At 35.5% G+C, this 18036-nt stretch overlaps 1 protein-coding gene across 1 annotated transcript in view; it reads right to left on the reverse strand.

Annotated features, from left to right (window-relative positions):
- The window catches only part of BRWD1 (bromodomain and WD repeat domain containing 1), a 52666-nt gene that overhangs the window by 12172 nt on the left and 22458 nt on the right, over positions 1-18036 (reverse strand). The window contains exons 19-37 of the mRNA XM_064152538.1: positions 17657-17840; positions 16713-16803; positions 15436-15576; positions 14348-14433; positions 13325-13520; positions 12213-12329; positions 11973-12080; positions 11480-11604; positions 11298-11380; positions 10739-10850; positions 9291-9352; positions 6888-7043; positions 6481-6601; positions 4814-4939; positions 4121-4196; positions 2868-2912; positions 2114-2260; positions 843-995; positions 398-567 (exon numbers count right to left, since the gene is read on the reverse strand). Coding sequence (XP_064008608.1) covers positions 398-567; positions 843-995; positions 2114-2260; positions 2868-2912; positions 4121-4196; positions 4814-4939; positions 6481-6601; positions 6888-7043; positions 9291-9352; positions 10739-10850; positions 11298-11380; positions 11480-11604; positions 11973-12080; positions 12213-12329; positions 13325-13520; positions 14348-14433; positions 15436-15576; positions 16713-16803; positions 17657-17840 — 2299 coding nt within the window. The remainder of the gene's footprint in view (positions 1-397; positions 568-842; positions 996-2113; positions 2261-2867; positions 2913-4120; positions 4197-4813; positions 4940-6480; positions 6602-6887; positions 7044-9290; positions 9353-10738; positions 10851-11297; positions 11381-11479; positions 11605-11972; positions 12081-12212; positions 12330-13324; positions 13521-14347; positions 14434-15435; positions 15577-16712; positions 16804-17656; positions 17841-18036) is intronic.

Consider the following 18036-nt stretch of genomic DNA (forward strand, 5'->3'; position numbering starts at 1 on the left):
ACATTAAGTGATAATTTTAGTAACTTCCATAGGACTGACTTTATGTGACAAAACCCATATGAGTAATATAAACAGCTTTATAAACTTTGTAATATATACAGTGAATATTTGATGATTCATTATTTCAGTCATATTAAATACTGACTTCCTGACTGAAATAGTTAATAAATAATTTAAATTTTAAAAAAAAGGCCAAAATCCCTTTCCTAGTTTGTGCTCCCTTCACTGTTTCACAGCCAGTTTTATAGTACAAAAAAACCACAAGATCTTTTATAATGAGACAGTCTCACTAGAGTTAGCTAACGGGGATAAATGGATTGTTCTCTTCTTCACAGACCAAATACGACAGTCAGTATGAGTATTAGTCAGCTGTGATACATCTTCATAATTTAGATACCTGAGCATCTTGGGAGGATGCTGCACTGAGCTTTGATTCTGAACTCTTCTAGTATACCTCCGGTTTCTTCGTAATTTTTCATTCTGTTTCTGACCATTTTTGAAATCTGAAATAATTCTTCTTATTTTCTCTTCAAATAGTGCTGACAATCTCAAGGTCATACTATAAATCTAGGGAAGGAAGTGGCTTGTATTAGAATCAGAACCTTTCAATCCAACTATCCCACTGCTGAAATTAAACAGCTTAAAGAAACAGAAAAGGCAGAGCACACAATCCTGTGCAACACTAGGTAAACAATAAACACACACATTCATTTTTGTCATACTTGTCCCCACTATCTCTTCAACCAGCAGCTTTATCAGAAGTACTCATAAACAAACTAATTCCAAAATAACACCTCATTTCCTTCAGACAAGCATAACCTCCCCCCACTATTAACAGTTACCTTTGATTTTTTGTTTGGAGTGTAAGATTTAGCATTACTAAATATTAGTCTTATATCTTTGCACAGTTCCATTGGAGTGTCGTAATTTCCAGCTTCCAGAGTTTCTTTCACTGTACCAAAGTCCATTGGAGTGTCTATAATGTGTCTGTAATCCTAGACACAATGTTTGGGAAAAAAAAAAAAGACTGAATAAGGTATAAAGGAAAAACAACATTATAAATATTATTTCTGTAATTTAAGGGTAGCTAAGATCATCACAGGTCACCTTAATGATTCGCTGAAAACAGAGGCTCCTACAGCAATGGCAGTGGTAGTTGATTTAGTCTTCACTACATTAACCCATACAAACTTTTGCTCATTTTCAAGGTGGCCTTCAGAATTCTGAAGGATCACAAGCTGATACAATGTCACATGCTCGCAAGTGCAGGTTTCCAGTTTCAATTCTCATGAGCTTCCTCAATAAAAATTACCCAGTAACTTTAACATGCAAGTCAACTGTTTTTATTGTTAATCAAAATGAAAAATGAGACTGCTATAAATCATCATGTAAGCCTTTCCCTGATTCATTTTATTAAGTGAAACAAAGTGGTCTGGTTTCAAAAACACAACCAAATCAAAATTCCTCAATCTTTCTTTCCCGTTCATGAGTTTTAGAGAACCTCAATATGTTTTTAAAACCGGAAGTGAGACCCAAACTCGGTATGTGAGGTCCACATAAAAACAGTAACATATTTGTTAAGTTCATTTTCTTCAGCCTTTGGCTTTTAGACAAAAAGAGACTGAAGATTTACCACAAATACCATGAACAGCTAAGAGAAAGAGAAGGAAGAAATCAAATTCATAGCACGGGCTCAGTAGATGGGTTGTGTAGGTCTCTCAAGTAATTAGTTTTAATTAATTTTAGATAAATCTTTATGTTTCTATCTATAAGGCACAGCAATAAAGCAAGCAAAAAAAAAAAAAAAGAGAGAGATTGTTGAGTGGTTTCAAATCATATTTAAGGTATCAGGATATTTGTGGACACCACCACTGCTCTACAACTGTTTTGTGTTCTGTGCCAGTATTTTGATGGATGTTATCTTGATGCAGCAGAAAATACAACCCATATTCTAATGACAGGGAAAGCAAATTTCTTTCAATGGTTTGGGACTGGAGCCATAAACAGAACAAACAGCTCCAAGAACTATGTGGAGAGCTTACTGCAGTACCGAATATTAAGAGAAAAAGCCCAACAAAATTTTATCTTACAAAGTTAAGACAAAACAACTTACAGGATATTGATCCAAATCAACTGGCTGCCTGAAAGGTTCTGAATCCTCACACTGAAAAATTAAATTCACCAATTCCATGCACTGCTTCTTCCAACTGTTTTCATCATAGCCAGTTTTCAAGCTTTTTCCTTTTTTTAAGCCACGTCCCTTAGGAAAAAAAAAAGGCATTACTGAAATATTGCAAAACTGAACTTGTCAATCTCTCTGGAATTATTTCTGTAGCATAAAAAAAATGCAGTTCCAAACATAACGTTTTTATAACAAAACAGGGTTCTTCATTAAAAAACTGTGACAAATTAAATGTTAAATGTTCTTTAACAATCTTTCAATGTTTGAGGAATTTTTTTTAATGCTAAAAACTAAGGCACATACAAACATAGCTTCTGATATAAAATTATTCTCAAAACATTTAAATAATATCCATCACTTAGGTTTTTTTTCCATCTGAAGAATGCTTTCACTTCAGTATCATAAAGGTAACTGAGAACTTCCACATTGAACTCTTATAAAACCTCTAAGTAAGACTTTCCTAGAAAACTATACAGAACAAGGATACGTGCACTAAAATAGTAAAGTCCTATTTAAGCAAAGATTTTTTTCCTTAATACCACTGGGAAAAAAAACCCAAACACACACATGTGTTCTGTGATTGTTAAAAAAACAGGCATCACTCCCCACAGAATTTCCATGCCTGTTAAGTAATCCTCCTACCAGATCCGATTTGGATATATATGGTAAAGATTAGTCAACTCACTTTTCTTCTTCTGTATGATGTTCTCGGAAGACATTTTTCATCATCCTGCACAAAACAGAATCAATCACCTTTAAAAATGATGTATGAAGCAATAGGTAACAGGTGTTCAAAGTGTTATCAGATTTGACACTGTGGTAAAAATAGATTTTTATTCTAATTTCTTCAGAAGGCCTCAGTATGAACACATCAAAACATACAGCACAGCAGTGGAGAGACTAGAAAAGCAAGATTTCCATTGAAGATTCCCCACACTAGCTCTACAAAGGAATAACTACCACCAGAAATTGCAATGAGAAATACCCATTAGCTTTGTTTCTCAGTGACCAAATATTAGTAATTCAACTAACTGATAAATGTCAGAAAATGTTTTGATATTTGCTTGCCCTTAGCAAAAGACATCCTGTGATCAAGTTACTTCTGGTAAAAAGAAAAACCTTGCAATATTAAATTACTAAGGTGATGTAGAAACAGCCAGAGGAACTGAAACAACTCAATGTAATTTTTATATATTAAACTGCAAGGGAAGCAAGTACTTTGCAACTTTATGATGAAGTTAATATACCTCAAATTAGACACCAAAATATGAAGATCACATCAGGTTGGACAGTTATGAATATGGAGTAATAAATATATAACACTGCAGATAACATTTACTGCATAACAACAGTGCACGTCTACCTCTATCAGATTTAAGATAAATGCACTTTATTAAATTCACAACGAGGCTTACAAATCTGATGCATGATTCACATTGTGGTACATAGAAACTGAGAAAGTACCACTGCAATAGTTACACAAATTGTCAGCTTCTAGCATTTACGGCTACATGAATGACAGTTTTGACCTTAGAAATAACTGGATGCATATAGTTGCAACGACAGTGAAAGACAGCTATTCCTGCACTTTTGAGATATTAATATTACATTACTGCATGTAAAATATTTCAGAAATATAGTATCACTCATAAAACATGCCAGAGTTCTTTCTAGTTGACAGCACACTGTATTTGTTATGCTTAAATGTTTGTGACTTAAATTTATTTTAATAAAGCATCTCCTCCTATCAATCCCACATTCATAATATATTCCACATCTGTGTTAGCTATACAGACACATAAATACACACAAACATCTCTATTGAATTGAGCAATGTTATCAAAAAACCCCACCCAAACAAAAAAAAAATCCTATTGAAAGCTGGTGGTGTTTTTTTAACACCATACATTAATAGAATTATCCACAGAAAAAACTTACCAGATCAGTATCAAGATAATCTTGTTCATCATCTGTTGTGCTACATAGCTCAAAAATGTTTGTGGAGTCCTCATCACTGGAATGCAATTAAATCTCTGTTACTGGAATTGCACAATGTTGCTATCAATTGCCTAGATTAAACCCAGCTACAGCCAAACACTACACAAAGTATAAAAAAATGATAAGATTATTATATTAACAAAGCAGCATTATGACTGAAAAACTGCTACGCTGTGAGGGGAGGAGGGTGAAATTAGCATCGAGGTTTTAAGAGAGGCTTTTTTCACAGTTGATCTACCTGAAGGAATACTGCCTGCACTAACTTCTTTTAAAATAAACCTCTCAACTGCACTAAGTTAGACAAACTGAAATAGGAACTTCTAGACACATGCTGGATGGCACAGAATTTACTTTATAGGTTGAGCTACTTACCCAGCAAGTGACATTTTGATTCTATAAATACCAATGAATGCTACTAAGGAAGAAGTTAAAATGGCTCTTTTTGAACATTTAACTATTTCAGCAGTTAAGGTAACATTCAAAACTAATTATACAACTGCCCTGCAGTGTATTGAAAAACAGTAAGAAATGGAAAGAAGTAGGATTCACAAAGGGATATTAAGATGCTTATACTCTTCCTATCACTTAAAAGCATGAGTATTCAAATGCTGTTTAGATTTAAATGCAACTTACTTGATAAACTTTAAGAGCTGGGTAGTTATCTTTTTTGCAGCTCTAGCAATAGCACTTCCAGGTTCATTGAAAGTCCTAGCATTGCTTTCAATGTATCTTACTTCCCAAACCAATGCAGAGATTCTCCTTAAAATGAAAGAACAACACACCTTTAACACTAAGCTAAAAAGCTTAACTGCAAAAATTACATCTCAGTAATTTTTTGTCCACATTAGATAAAGGTAGATGTCCTGTTTTGAGTCTCATTAGACCAGTCTCAAACCTTTCATCCACATGGAAAACTGAAGTACATGTGTATGCACATGCATGCACACACAGAAACAGGCACACACTCAAGGAAACAAAATCAACAAACACCTGTGCTCACTCATTTCTCACCTCATTATTGATAATTCATCTTCAGAAAGTCTGTCAAATTCTAGTATGCTTTTATTTCACTCTTAAAATTCAGTTAATAGAGCCAGCCAAGTAAGCACTAGCATTTGTTACCACTAAATGATAAAAGAGCGCTGAAATAATGCTAAGGAATGTGGATTCCCTGGATTCTTTAAAAACATTTTTTCAAAAGGCTCTCATCTGCTCTTATACAAAATGAGGGCAAAAGTACTGTTTAACCATCAAATTATAACATTTACCCATAAAACATCAGAACTTGCTTGTCACAAAATATAGTGTAGCATCTTTGATAATTCCTAAGAAACACAAGGCACAAGCTATTAAAAGAGTGACAAGAAGCTCAGTCTAATTACATTTTCATGACATCTCAGCTATGTTGTTTCCTGCCTTTCCTCTAATACCTCTCTTTGAAGCCACATGATCAGTCAAAACAGTGTCCTCTGTAAAACAATAGATTTGCAGAAACTGCTGCAAATGAGAATTTTCCCTTTATAGAAATGAGCCACCATGGGTTATTTCATTGTTATCATTTATTTTCCCAATACCTTGTAGTTACGAAGTAGTTACTCCAACCTTGCACCTCTTCACATACAGAATTTCAAACTAGTTTCCCAAGACATATCTTAAGTTTCAAGTAGGAGGAAAACAACTATTAATGTCTTTTCACTGTATTTATCCACACACTGAACCCAAGCCCAGATGAAGAACATAATTTAATGTCTTTTAGAGCTATAAATACCAACCAGATCCAGCAAATCAGAGCTTTATCATCACTATAGTTCAGTTTCTTATGTATATCTTCACCCGAATTTTTTATCACTTAAAAATGCTCGTGGTAATATTTAACATTTTACCTCTGTGTTTAAGCCCACTTTTGAAAGTACCCTCTTTAAAATTCAAAAGTAACTGAAATACAGCACTTTGAAATCTGAATGAAGTATTCAGCACTGAAGTAACCTCATTTAAAAAAAAGATATTTGTTACTTTCAAATAGCAAATTTCTTAGAGACTATCAGTGTAACTTTGAACACAGTATGAGTGTAAGCAGAAATCAGCTTCCTGATACTTAATAAAATTAACAGATCACTGGAGTTATTAAGCATCAGAGCCCTGCTTCAAAGCACTTATAATGCTGAATTCAGGTACTGGGCTATTTGCTTTCAAAATGTTTGTGGAAAGAATAATTGCTCTTCTTACTTAAAAAAGTTTAGATCTCAGAGCAGACAAAACTCAAGGCCAAATTGTCCCTAGTTTCTACTGCTAGTACTAACCTGTAGAATCGGTTAACCAGTCTTGTCCGAATAGTGTTCAGGTCTGTTGGATAAGCAATCACGGTACAGTACTTGGGATATGTACATAGGTCAACTGGACCAGCAAAAGCTGCTGAAATGTCTGTTAAGAAACAGCAAGATTAAACTTCAAGGCCTGTATGCATATGACAATTGAGCCAGGTGTTCAACTGTCATGTGCAATTACTCTTGATAAAACTCTTTATGTATAAACTGAAAAATCTCAGTACAGACAGACGGCAAGAACTGCACATAAAAAAACCATATGAACATTTACAGTATTTCTATCACAGGAAATTTTTAAAGGATATCATAGATATATTTCAAGGACTTGTTTACAAATGTTAACATCATGAGAAAACGACCTAAAGCTTAGATTGCATGCTTACCAAGAGTCAGAAGCTGATCGATACCACTGATAATCCGTTCACATGCTTCATCACGAGATCTCATCCCCCACTCTCCCTCTTGGGGTTTATATAGTAGCTTCTCCACTTCATCAAAAGTCACAGAAACACTAGCTCCTAATTCTTCAGGCTGATCAACTGAAGAGTAATATAAATTAGGAACGGGTAAGGAAGTGGGAACACAAGGCATGATATAATGTTAAGTACCCATTAAGCACTCAAATGCTTGCAACTGACAAAACCCCTCCTGTCTTAAAGTGGAGTTTGATACAAAGACTACAGGGAAAAGTATGTGAAAATGCCTATCTCAGCAAAGAGATCACAAAACCTTTCTGAAAGAGCTTTACTTCCTTACTATTTGTCATTTTCTGCCTGGAAACAAAGGTAGAAAATAAGGAGCTTTAGAATGTCTTCAGGAAGCATTTGTTCTTCCCCTAGACTAGTAGCTGCTGTGAGGTTTCTCCTTGATCTTCTGAGGGTAGTTTTCTCAGCTCTTTGTCCACAAAATAGACACTAGTGCTTATCTTTGGTATGTGTGGCTCTTCTCTTTTTTCCTAAAGTTGTAGCTACTTAGACCTATCAAATTCTTAACACGTCAAAGTAATAACTTTGGATAAAAGAAGTAACATTTTGCTTCTGATATAGTCAGTATATGAGGACTCACACACGTAATATGATCCACATTTAAGTTAGCATCTGTAGGATGTCTCTGTTATTACATTGCCCCTGTAGCAATTCCAAGAATTCTAGTTCCTTCATGCTATCAAATGTAAGTGGTGGATAACACTATTTATACCTCAGTGCATAGGAGGAAGAAGTTATAAATAATACAATTACACAAACAGCAACTTAAATCATAGTGTACAATATTCAAAAGAAATGGATACAATTTGTCATGTTAAGAAAATAAATCCTGACTTAAGCTCATGTGCAAGGCTTGTGAGCCTCTAACAATAAAACAACTGCCTCTCAGTGACATGTATGGGAAGCATTAACCAGTGCACAATGAGTAAAACTTCCATATGTTAGGAGACAGACGGTGGTGGTGGTAAAAAGAAATGTTTCAATTAAATCTCTGTGCATGTGTAAAACAAAAATCCTGCTAGCTACTTGCTTTCTGCAAACAAAAATGCATCAAAATTTCCATTTTGATTTCATACTGTTTTGCAGAATTTGTCATCACAAGGTACGACTGAAGCAGCCAGCTAACAATTCAAAGATTAGACAGTCAGGTGGCTACTGAGAACATCCACATTTGTACAATAAACTTAGAATCATAGAATGGCTTAGGTTGAAAAGGACCTTAGAGATCATCTACTCCAATCTCCCTGCCATGGGCAGGGACACCTCTCAACTAGACTCAGTTGCTCAAGGCCTCATCCAGTCTGGCCTTAAACAGCCCCAAGGAAGAGGCATCCACAACCTCCCTGAGCAGCCTGAGTCTCACCACACCCATACTGATGAACTTCTTCATAAGACTCAGTCTAAACCTACTCTCCCTCAGCTTAAAATCATTCCCTCTTGTTCTATTGCTAGGCATCTTTATGAAAAGTCTCTCTCCAGACTTCCTATAGGATCTCTTCAGGTACTGGAAGGCAGCTTGTATTTAAAAAATAAACAGACAAACAGCATAACCCATTCTGGTGTCTGGGAAACAATCTAGTTCCTAGCAAAGGTATAGAAAACTATTATCTTTTTGACAGTTTATACAGTAACTACTATCTCAGCATTTCCCAAACTGCCCTCTCTCCATCCAGCTGGTACTAACATGCACTAAAAACTGAGTAAAACAAACCAGGAATCCAATTGTCTCATCTACAGTTAATTTGCATTTGATTACTGAACTCTATGGAGACTAAACCAGTAATTTATTCAGTAAGGATTTGCTGACTAGAAATTATTTTATATGCATTTGTCCTTCATATCCTCATACTAAAATGTATTACAACAAACTAGTTTTTTGAAACTCGAGATGCTTTTGAAACTAAACATTTGGAAGTATCATGTTTTACTGCATAGGCTAGAGATGCACATTCAAAGTATTTCCTTCAAAATTGCCCTGGAAGATGCAAAGGGAAAAAAAAATAGTTATTTACAAAGTGTTTCAACAAATCTGAAGCAAGACTGTCTTTAAGAACTTTCTTGCCTAAATGCAAAAAAAAAACCCTGCTGACCACGGATACTATACTTGAATGGCTTTGGGCAAAAGTTGCCAGAAAGATAGGAGTCACCTACAGTCCACTATCTGTATGAAATGAAGGGACTGGAAAGTCCACTATCTGTATGAAATGAAGGGACTGGAAAGTCCACTATCTGTATGAAATGAAGGGACTGGAAAGAGGGAGAACAGCATTAAACTGTTTTTACTAACTAAGATTTACCTACCATTATCAGGAACCGGTTCCATATCCCATGGGCTAAGCTTTTCAATTTCACCATTGTCCCATCTGATTCATCAAGGTAAAACAAACAAACAAACAAACAAGAAAATTGGTAATAATTTTAAGTTATCTTGACTCAGAAGTATTCCCTCCAAGCACACTTAAATCACAGTTAGTTTTAGGTGTTAATAAAATATACTGTATAATAATGCATATAAACAAAACCATTAGCTAGCAATCAGTGCAAAATAATAAGTAACAGAATTCAAACTGAAATTGTGCTCCTGATTTTGGCCATGTGTAAATTACCAAATATGAAAATCAATTTTACAAAGCCTGTATCAAGTAAGCTGCACAAGGAAAATAGGACATCTTCTTGGATAAATGAGAGAACGCCAAGGAGAATATGTGAGAAAACACACTTAGGAGAGCAAATATTTTTTATCCAACCACAACAGTAGATATGGTTTTAGGGAAAGGATGTATTTGGTATATTAACATTTCATTTTGTAAGGCTTACCACATTAAGACAAAGAAAAAAGTACAAACTGAAGAAACTAAAGTTACGTAAGACTAAGAGGAAGCAAGGTCAAACAGCTGATACTGACAGTGCATCTGTATATTCACTTGGATATTGAACTATTAAGTATGAATATAATTTTGAGATTTCTCCAAACACTATCACATTTGGGCAAATATTTAGTATTTCAAACAAAAGAAATGCCCAACTGGATCAGTTTAACACCCTGCTAGCCCAGATAGACCAGTAATTTGTGTCTTTGCAACTGAGAGACGCTATTTATGGTATCCTGGTACAAATTCATTTTGTTCACACTTCCAGCATTCATGGTCTTTATAGTCTGTTTGCAAATACTTACCAGTTTGTTTCCTTTTGTATCAAACCAAAACACACCTAAGCTTTTTTAAACAACTCGCCTATAAATTTGAACACACCCCTCTAGTTCTGTCTTTACAGAATTGTGTGACTAGTAACTCTTTAGTCACCTTACCTATCCCCTTTGATTTTTTGAAGTATGAACACACCCCTTTCACTCTTCTCTTCCATCTGAAGAGTCACTTTTTTTTTTCCAAGACTTAACCCACAAAGCATCTGGTGCACACTCCTTATCATTTTAGTTGCCCTTTACCATACCTATCCCAAAGTCATTACATCTTCCTTTACATGCCAAGACCTGCAATGCATCAAGGTATAATACTGTTTTGTCCTTTATATCCTTTCTGATGGTGGCCAACATCTTGTTCTTCTTTACTGTTGCCACAAGTTAGTAATATTTACACATTGTGCTAAACTAGCAGCTTGAAACCACCATGAAGTGATAATATAACCAGTAAAACAAACTGAACAATTGACATTGCCACATCAATAACCCAGCTACTTAAGAGGCAACCCACACTACTAACAACACAAGTGTAAAATATTTTTGTACTTACTTAACACTGTAACACTGAAAATGACTATCTGGATACTGAGGCTGATATGGTTCTTGACCCAGCACTGTTCCAAACCACCACGCATCATCAATAATGGATCGGAACCTATCAGCTAGAGTGAAATAAAGTCTGCTCAGATACTCTGCTAAGAAAAGGCACTTCACTATGCTTTTTCTACATGCAGTTAGAAAAACTCCTGATTAGTGTATTTTTAAGATTCTAAGCCAAACAAACAATATTCATTAAAAGATTAAACAATTTATTATACCAAAAAGATACTCAGGCTAAAATTTAAGTTGGCTACTTCACTACAAAATAAGAAAAGCAAACACCAGAGTCTCAATATGTTTTGAGGACTGTGTCTTAGGTCTACAGTCATTGCTCAAAAATGCTTCCAACAGCAGTTAGTAGGCTGAAATTTCTAAAGGACAGATGGAACCTTACATACAAGACTGCCACCTGAAGTTACAAAGCAGCATCTAGCATATTCAGCAATTAGCCAAGGACAATTTTTTTAATTTCAAAATAACACAGTCAAAAAGCTGGAAAAGATACTTACAAGCTTGCCAGTTCCTTTGCCGTGCTTCATCATAGAACTGACGTAATATAAGGAAGTCAATGACGTCCGGCATATCATGGTACCTAAATTGAAATAAGCAAATAAAAGTGCAGAGCAGGGTCTGAGGAAGATGCTTTAAAAGTGTTTCTAAATATATTTCAGAAAAACAAAGACACACATACCTGATGGAAAATGATTTGTCTGTATGTTTTCCAGTGGCATGATCTATAAAGGCAAGCTTCAGGCAACACAATGTGGGAGGACCAATCTCATATCTAATTCCAACAATTTTCACCAATTCCTGATCCTATGGGTAAGAGCAGTTTTGGCAAGTGTTACCTTCTTGACTATACTCAGAGCTAGTATTTTAACATTTGTTAACCAAACATGTGAGTTGTATTCACATCCAGAAAAAAACAACTAAATACTGAAACTGTACTTGAGGTTTCAGTGAAACAGAGTCCACCAGACTCGGCAATTTTAATGCAACTGTTTACATTTGGGGTCACCCTGAACAGGTAACTCTGAACATGCTCTGGCAACTGGAGGCACTTCCCCCTATTGTTTCCATGGGCAAAGGTTACAGGAACTGCCATACCCTCACAACAAGGTAATACAACTCTTCATTCACAGACTGCTGGTATTGAACCTACACTATCTTCAATGCAGACTTACCCTAAGGACTACTTTTCTCCATGGCTCCTTGTGTGGATTCAGTTCATATATATTATTTCTTCTAACTGCTTCAATGTAAGCTTCATGTCCTTGTCGGAAATATATTACCTAAAAAAAAGACAAAAATATAAACTTCATGTCCTTGTTGAAAATATATTACCTAAAGAAACAAACCAAACAGTAAACATTTTCTTACATATAGTAACTATAACAATGTTAGATAGTAATCAATATTCCTACCTCATCTCCCATCTGAGGAACAAAAGGGGATCTTCGAAGGGCTGTGTCTGTTATCCAAACAGGAGGATGCCAATCATAGGACATTTCTAAGTTTACTGGTTGGGTTGGAGCATTAGCCTTCACATTTAATAGAGAGAAAAAATTAGACACAATGGACACACTGCTTACAAGACATCAAAACAATTAATCCAATTTTTATTTGGCAGACAACAGCTTCATGTTTAGAACACTAATGTACATTTCCAAAACACATTAGCAAAATTCCTCCAAGGCTTTGCTCGAGTTATAACTTCATCTGTAGTACTAATACTAAGCATTCCTTTCCTATGTGAAGATTTGCATGTGCAAGATTACTTTTATGTAGGTCTTGAACGAAATGAAATTTTATAATTCAGATAGCAGTCTCAATGATTAATTAAAAAAAAGTAGAAAAAAAAATCTATCAAACTAGAAGAAACTACATGGAAATCAAAAGTTATGAGATATATTGCACAGTAAATATCTGTATTAAAACAGCTCAAAAAACATCTTTCTGAGAATACTTTTAAGAAAGTGAAAGGAAGAAGGGAAAAACATACAAAATTCAGCCCAAATATTAAATAAATCTGTTGGCCCTTTTATACAGAAAACAGCATATAATACCTATTGTAAAAGGATAATTATTTAAATTCACTTAAAAACCTCAATAACTTCAAAAATAGTAATTACTGTAACATGGAAAATTAAAAATCCAATCCAAATATAAAAGGGTCACTATAAATACAGTGACTATATCACCTAAGTTCTCAACAAGATATATTACTTAAAACTAGACAGACTTAAACAGCGTTAGACAGCTAAAACGTTGGAGCTTTTTACTTTCATATTCCACAGAGGTACTTAATAATCATATTTCCCCTTTTATATCAGCTATCTTGAAAATCCTTTTTACTTGGGAAGTGAAAATTACTTCATTTGGAACACAGATTTATCCATATAGATCAGCAGAAACCTTGCATTTATAATGGTCTCAAATTAATTAAGGGTACACTGTATGTAGTAATACTGCTGCTCTTGTCCAATGGCAAAAATGATTACTTTAACAGAGTGAGTAGAAGAAATTCATTGTGTACCTCCCCCTGCTTTTTTGGTTTCAGTTTTTTTCTCCTTTTTCTTCTTCTCCTCTTCGGAGGAGATGATTTCTCTGCTGATACTTCATCTTCTGATGAGCTGCAGTATCTGATAGCTTTACGTCGGGAAGTCCGTACAGGAGGTTGCAGGTTAATCCCTGCATCAGCAATCCAGTCAGAGTATCTGCTTGAAGAATCACTGTCCACGGTGCATGGGACCAGGAAGATAAAAACACAGAACCCAGGTTAGTTACTGGTATTTCAGAACCTTCATTTCTGTAAGACAAATATCTGCAGATACACATTGTTGTTGAAAGCACTATCCAAAGAACTAAAACTACCTTGACATGTTGTAACAACTACTTCATTTAATGTTTAACGTACTTCTTTATCAGAATAAACATTAGTAATTGAAAGCATGCTTAAAAAGAACAAACCAAAACAACAAAAAACAAGTCTGTGTAATGAAATCTAGAATAGTTAGAGCCCTCCATAAAACACACACTTAGCAAAACCCTATTTACATTCTTTAAAAACAGTTATGTAAATCTCACAGTAGTTTTGAATATTACTAGAGAGTTCTAGAAAAAAAAGATCTAAAAAAAGGCATAGTGAAGTGATTACATTTATCTGTAACTTGAGTTCCAAATTAACTTACAACTTTATCTTTTTTAGACAATCAAACACTTTTGCAAGATCAATCAACTGGCTGTTACTGCATTATGAATAAATAACAATAAAAAAAACAAGCTCAAATCAAATCCCTCACTAAACACACTATTAAAAAAACCCAAACATTCCAGAGTATCTTCTTTCTGCTTGACATCTAGAAAAAAAAAAATCAGGATTTGGAACTACATTGAAAGATACTGTTTTGGGGGAACAGAACACCAAATAAGAATGCAACATGCCAGTACAGTACCCTATAAAATGCTATTACATAGGAACTTCTACTGAACTCCCATACAACTTTTAACTTGTCAACATTTGTTAGAGTGAAGCTGGAACATGTTTGTTTGCTTTTACCTAGAACTATTACTGTTGCTTTTCTTGTCACTTTTCCACTCTTCCTCTTCATCTGATGAGCCAGAGCCCTCACTTTCTTCAGCTTCCTGAATTTAAAAATATGGAAAAGTAAACTCAAAATTTTCTAGAAGTACATGTTTTGAAGGGTTTCAAACACTCTCTACTCATGTCTGCATATTATCAAGTTAGGAAGAAATTCACTAAGAAGAGTTGTTAAAATGGAAATAAAATTAGGCCTTTATTAGAATCATAGAATCAATCAGGTTGGAAGAGACCTCCAAGATCATCCAGTCCAACCTACCACCCAGCCCTAGCCAGTCATCTAAACCATGGCACTAAGTGCCTCCATCCAGTCTTTCCTTGAACACCTCCAGGGACAACCACTCCACCACCTCCCTGGGCAGCCCATTCCAATGAGAAATCACTCACTGTGAAGAACTTCCTCCCAACATCCAGCCTATACTTTCCCCGGCACAACTTGAGACTGTGTCCCCTTGTTGCTGGTTGTCTTGTAGCTTATTTTGAGAGTATTTCCTTGTACACAAGGCAAGGCAACTCTAGTCCAAGCAGTCCTACCACTGATTTACAGCATTTGCTGACACAACAATGTGGGTAGTTTCTGCTTCCCACAGCAAAGCTCTGTCTCATCCCTAGCTAGTACTCAGCCAGGATAGACAGAGTATGTGCAAGGACCAAATTACAAGGCTGTAGCAATGCTTTAGAAAGAATCTTCCAAATTTCCAGTGCAAAAATCTGAAAAGGTTTCAGAGAAATAGCAAAACACATCCAAAATTCAAACCTTGTTTTACACTAATTTCATCGTTTATCATCTTTGCCTTCAGCTGTGGATATCTTTAGCAGATTCTCAGCAAAAATAGCTCAGCCATTTATAAAATGGTAACAAAAGATTGAAGCAAGAGATAACCAAGTTTCAGGAGCGTTAACAACAATGATGCTTACAGAAACACTTTCCTGGTAACAGAGAGGATGTTTTTTGTTTGCAAATATGTCTTTTCTCTCTTAAAATATGAAGCTTCACTTACTGAGGAACTGAAGCTCAAAATACAGAACCCTGGAAAAGAACTTACCTGTTCTATTAAGCCAAAGGAGTTGTCTCTTTCCTCATCAGAAGACTCTAATTGCTCAATGTTATTCCGTGTTCGGTAACTGGCATATTTCCGTCTATGCAGTCTACGCTTTGATTGTATTAATGAAGACTCAGAGTCACTCTAATTTATACAGGAAGGAGAAAAAAGAATATATGTGACAGACTTTTACAGGGGTGAAAACATGGCTAAAAGCACTGCTGAGTGGAAAAACTGAAACAGCCTCATCACATCACAGCTTGATCAAAACTCCTTTTCACAAGAAATAATTTTCCTGTGAGCCATTACTTTTAAATATGGTATTGTTAAGTTCAGGCTCAATAGCTGCTCGAAGAAATTGCTCTTTATGAACAGGTCTAGTCACATTACCTGATAAATATATTTAGAGAATCAAGACACTAACTGCTTACAACATGCAATTCTGAGAGACTAGAAATCTTCAACCTCCCTCCCCCCCCGCCAAGGTAAGGGGATTATGTAGTAGAATTCTTGCATCAAATTGTTTTGTATTGAAAGACAAACCAAGCCACTGCCTTATAAAAACAATACAATAACTAAGTAGGGTTCTTCTTACCAGTCTCATCCCACAGAAAAACACAGATAATGAACAGACAATGGTCAAGAAAGACAAAAGCACCCTGGGATGTATTAAGAAGAGTGTGGCCAGCAGGTCCAGGAAGGTTCTCCTCCCTCTTTATTCAAAACCTGCCTGGATGTGTTCTTGTGTGTTTTACTCTAGGTAATCCAGCTCTAGCAGGGGAATTGGACTAGATGATCATAAGAAGTCCCTTCCAATCCCTACCATACAGTAACTGTGAAAAACATCATTCCAAATTGGACAAGTCTGAAAAAGATGCCCCATACAGAAAACATTGTTATCTAAAGGAAACCAACAAGGGAATAACAGTATAGCCTGTCATTCTTCAAACACAGAACTTTGAACATTCTCACTTGCAACTCAATGCTTTAGCATTGGACCTACAGCAAATGTCTTTGAAACCCTAACTGCAGGAAAATCAGAATGGCCTGTAATCAAGCCTGTCTTATACCTTAGATGGAGGGAAATAAGAATGAAAGAAAAAAAAAAAATAATTACATGTATTCACAGAAATAAATCAAACCTTGTCCTTCAAAGAAACAGAAGCCAGATCAGCAGGAACCTCTGAAAAGCATACCTTCGTAAATATCTGCTTTCATTTTTTAGGTCATGACATGTCTCTGAGCACAGAATGCCCATTTTCATAGAAGCTGCTGCATACCTTTTCCAATGACTCAAATGACTTCTTCTTCTCTGTTGCATAAAGATCTCTCTCTTCTTCCCCTTTTGCAATTCGATATTCTTCCTGCTTCCTACAAGAATGTAATGAAAACCTAATTCCACAGCTGTTTTGACAATACTGTAAAGTTAAATGATTTGTTCTTTTTCAAGCATCTATCTTAGGAAGCTTTAACACCTAATTCCATGGCATTATTAATTTCAAGATGTTATTATTGCTCAAACACCTACAGCATGTCCTGTCATTTCAAGAAAGAAGTAAACAAAAGAAAAGAAGAATATTAAAGAACCCTTCTTTGCAAGTATCAGACCATAATAAACTTTTTCAACTCTGTCTTAAAGCCACATTTTTTTCTTTACAATCATTTTGCCTCCTAACACTGAGAAAGCTTTCACAACACTTCAGAGATTTGGCAGTACATAAGGCTGTACCATTAAAAATAAATATTTAGCCATTTACTCATTTTCCTTTTCGCAGATGAACACTGATAGTACCTTTCAAAGCAGCTAGCTTTTTGCATTTCAACTGCTCAGTACTGTTCCTGGTCATAACACATCAACCACCACGCAGTCTCATGAAATTCAAAGCTCTCCAAAATCTTTCATGTAAATGACTTTAACCTACATGCCTTTATTATAGAAAAAGCAAGAATTTAGGTAATCCAGCTGACCGAGCTGACTTAGCTTTTAACCATGATCTAAAATACTGAAAGATTGGAGAATCATTCTCTAGCTAGAGAAACTTCCACTGATTTTTGTAGAATGGAATTTCTAATTAGAAGTTTTTTCAGCACAGTTGGCCATAACACTGAACTATTTCAATTTGTGCTTAGGTCTAATAACACTGGATTTAGAAAAGAAAACAAACGAAAAACCCAGCACAATGTTCTCTAGAGGTATTTGCAGCCCAGGAGGCTGTCTGCAGACCTGAGTAAACTTGGTGGTATTTCTGGTACAACAACTCTTCGTCTCCAAGCCTGAAGGTCTCGTTCAGTAGCCATCTGACTTCGTGGAGCATTCTGATGCATCTGACGCACACCTTCAACCTGCCCACTACGTCGCAGACCAATATTGGGAGGAGACTGGATATCAAAACTTGGTCTTCTGAAAGCTAAAATACACAAACACCACCATTTTTTCCCCAGACTAGACAGGACAGGAACCTTTTTCCTTCTTACCATAAAAGAAAACATTAATACTTTGCACGTTTTCATCTCCATGGTCATAGAAAACACGGTGTGATTGCACATATACTTTTAAAATGTTTATATCTACTACTGTTTCAGTAGAATGAAAGAAGTACTATG

This window comes from Pogoniulus pusillus, chromosome 12 (assembly GCF_015220805.1).
Source record: "Pogoniulus pusillus isolate bPogPus1 chromosome 12, bPogPus1.pri, whole genome shotgun sequence".
Taxonomy (NCBI): Eukaryota; Metazoa; Chordata; class Aves; order Piciformes; family Lybiidae; genus Pogoniulus; species Pogoniulus pusillus.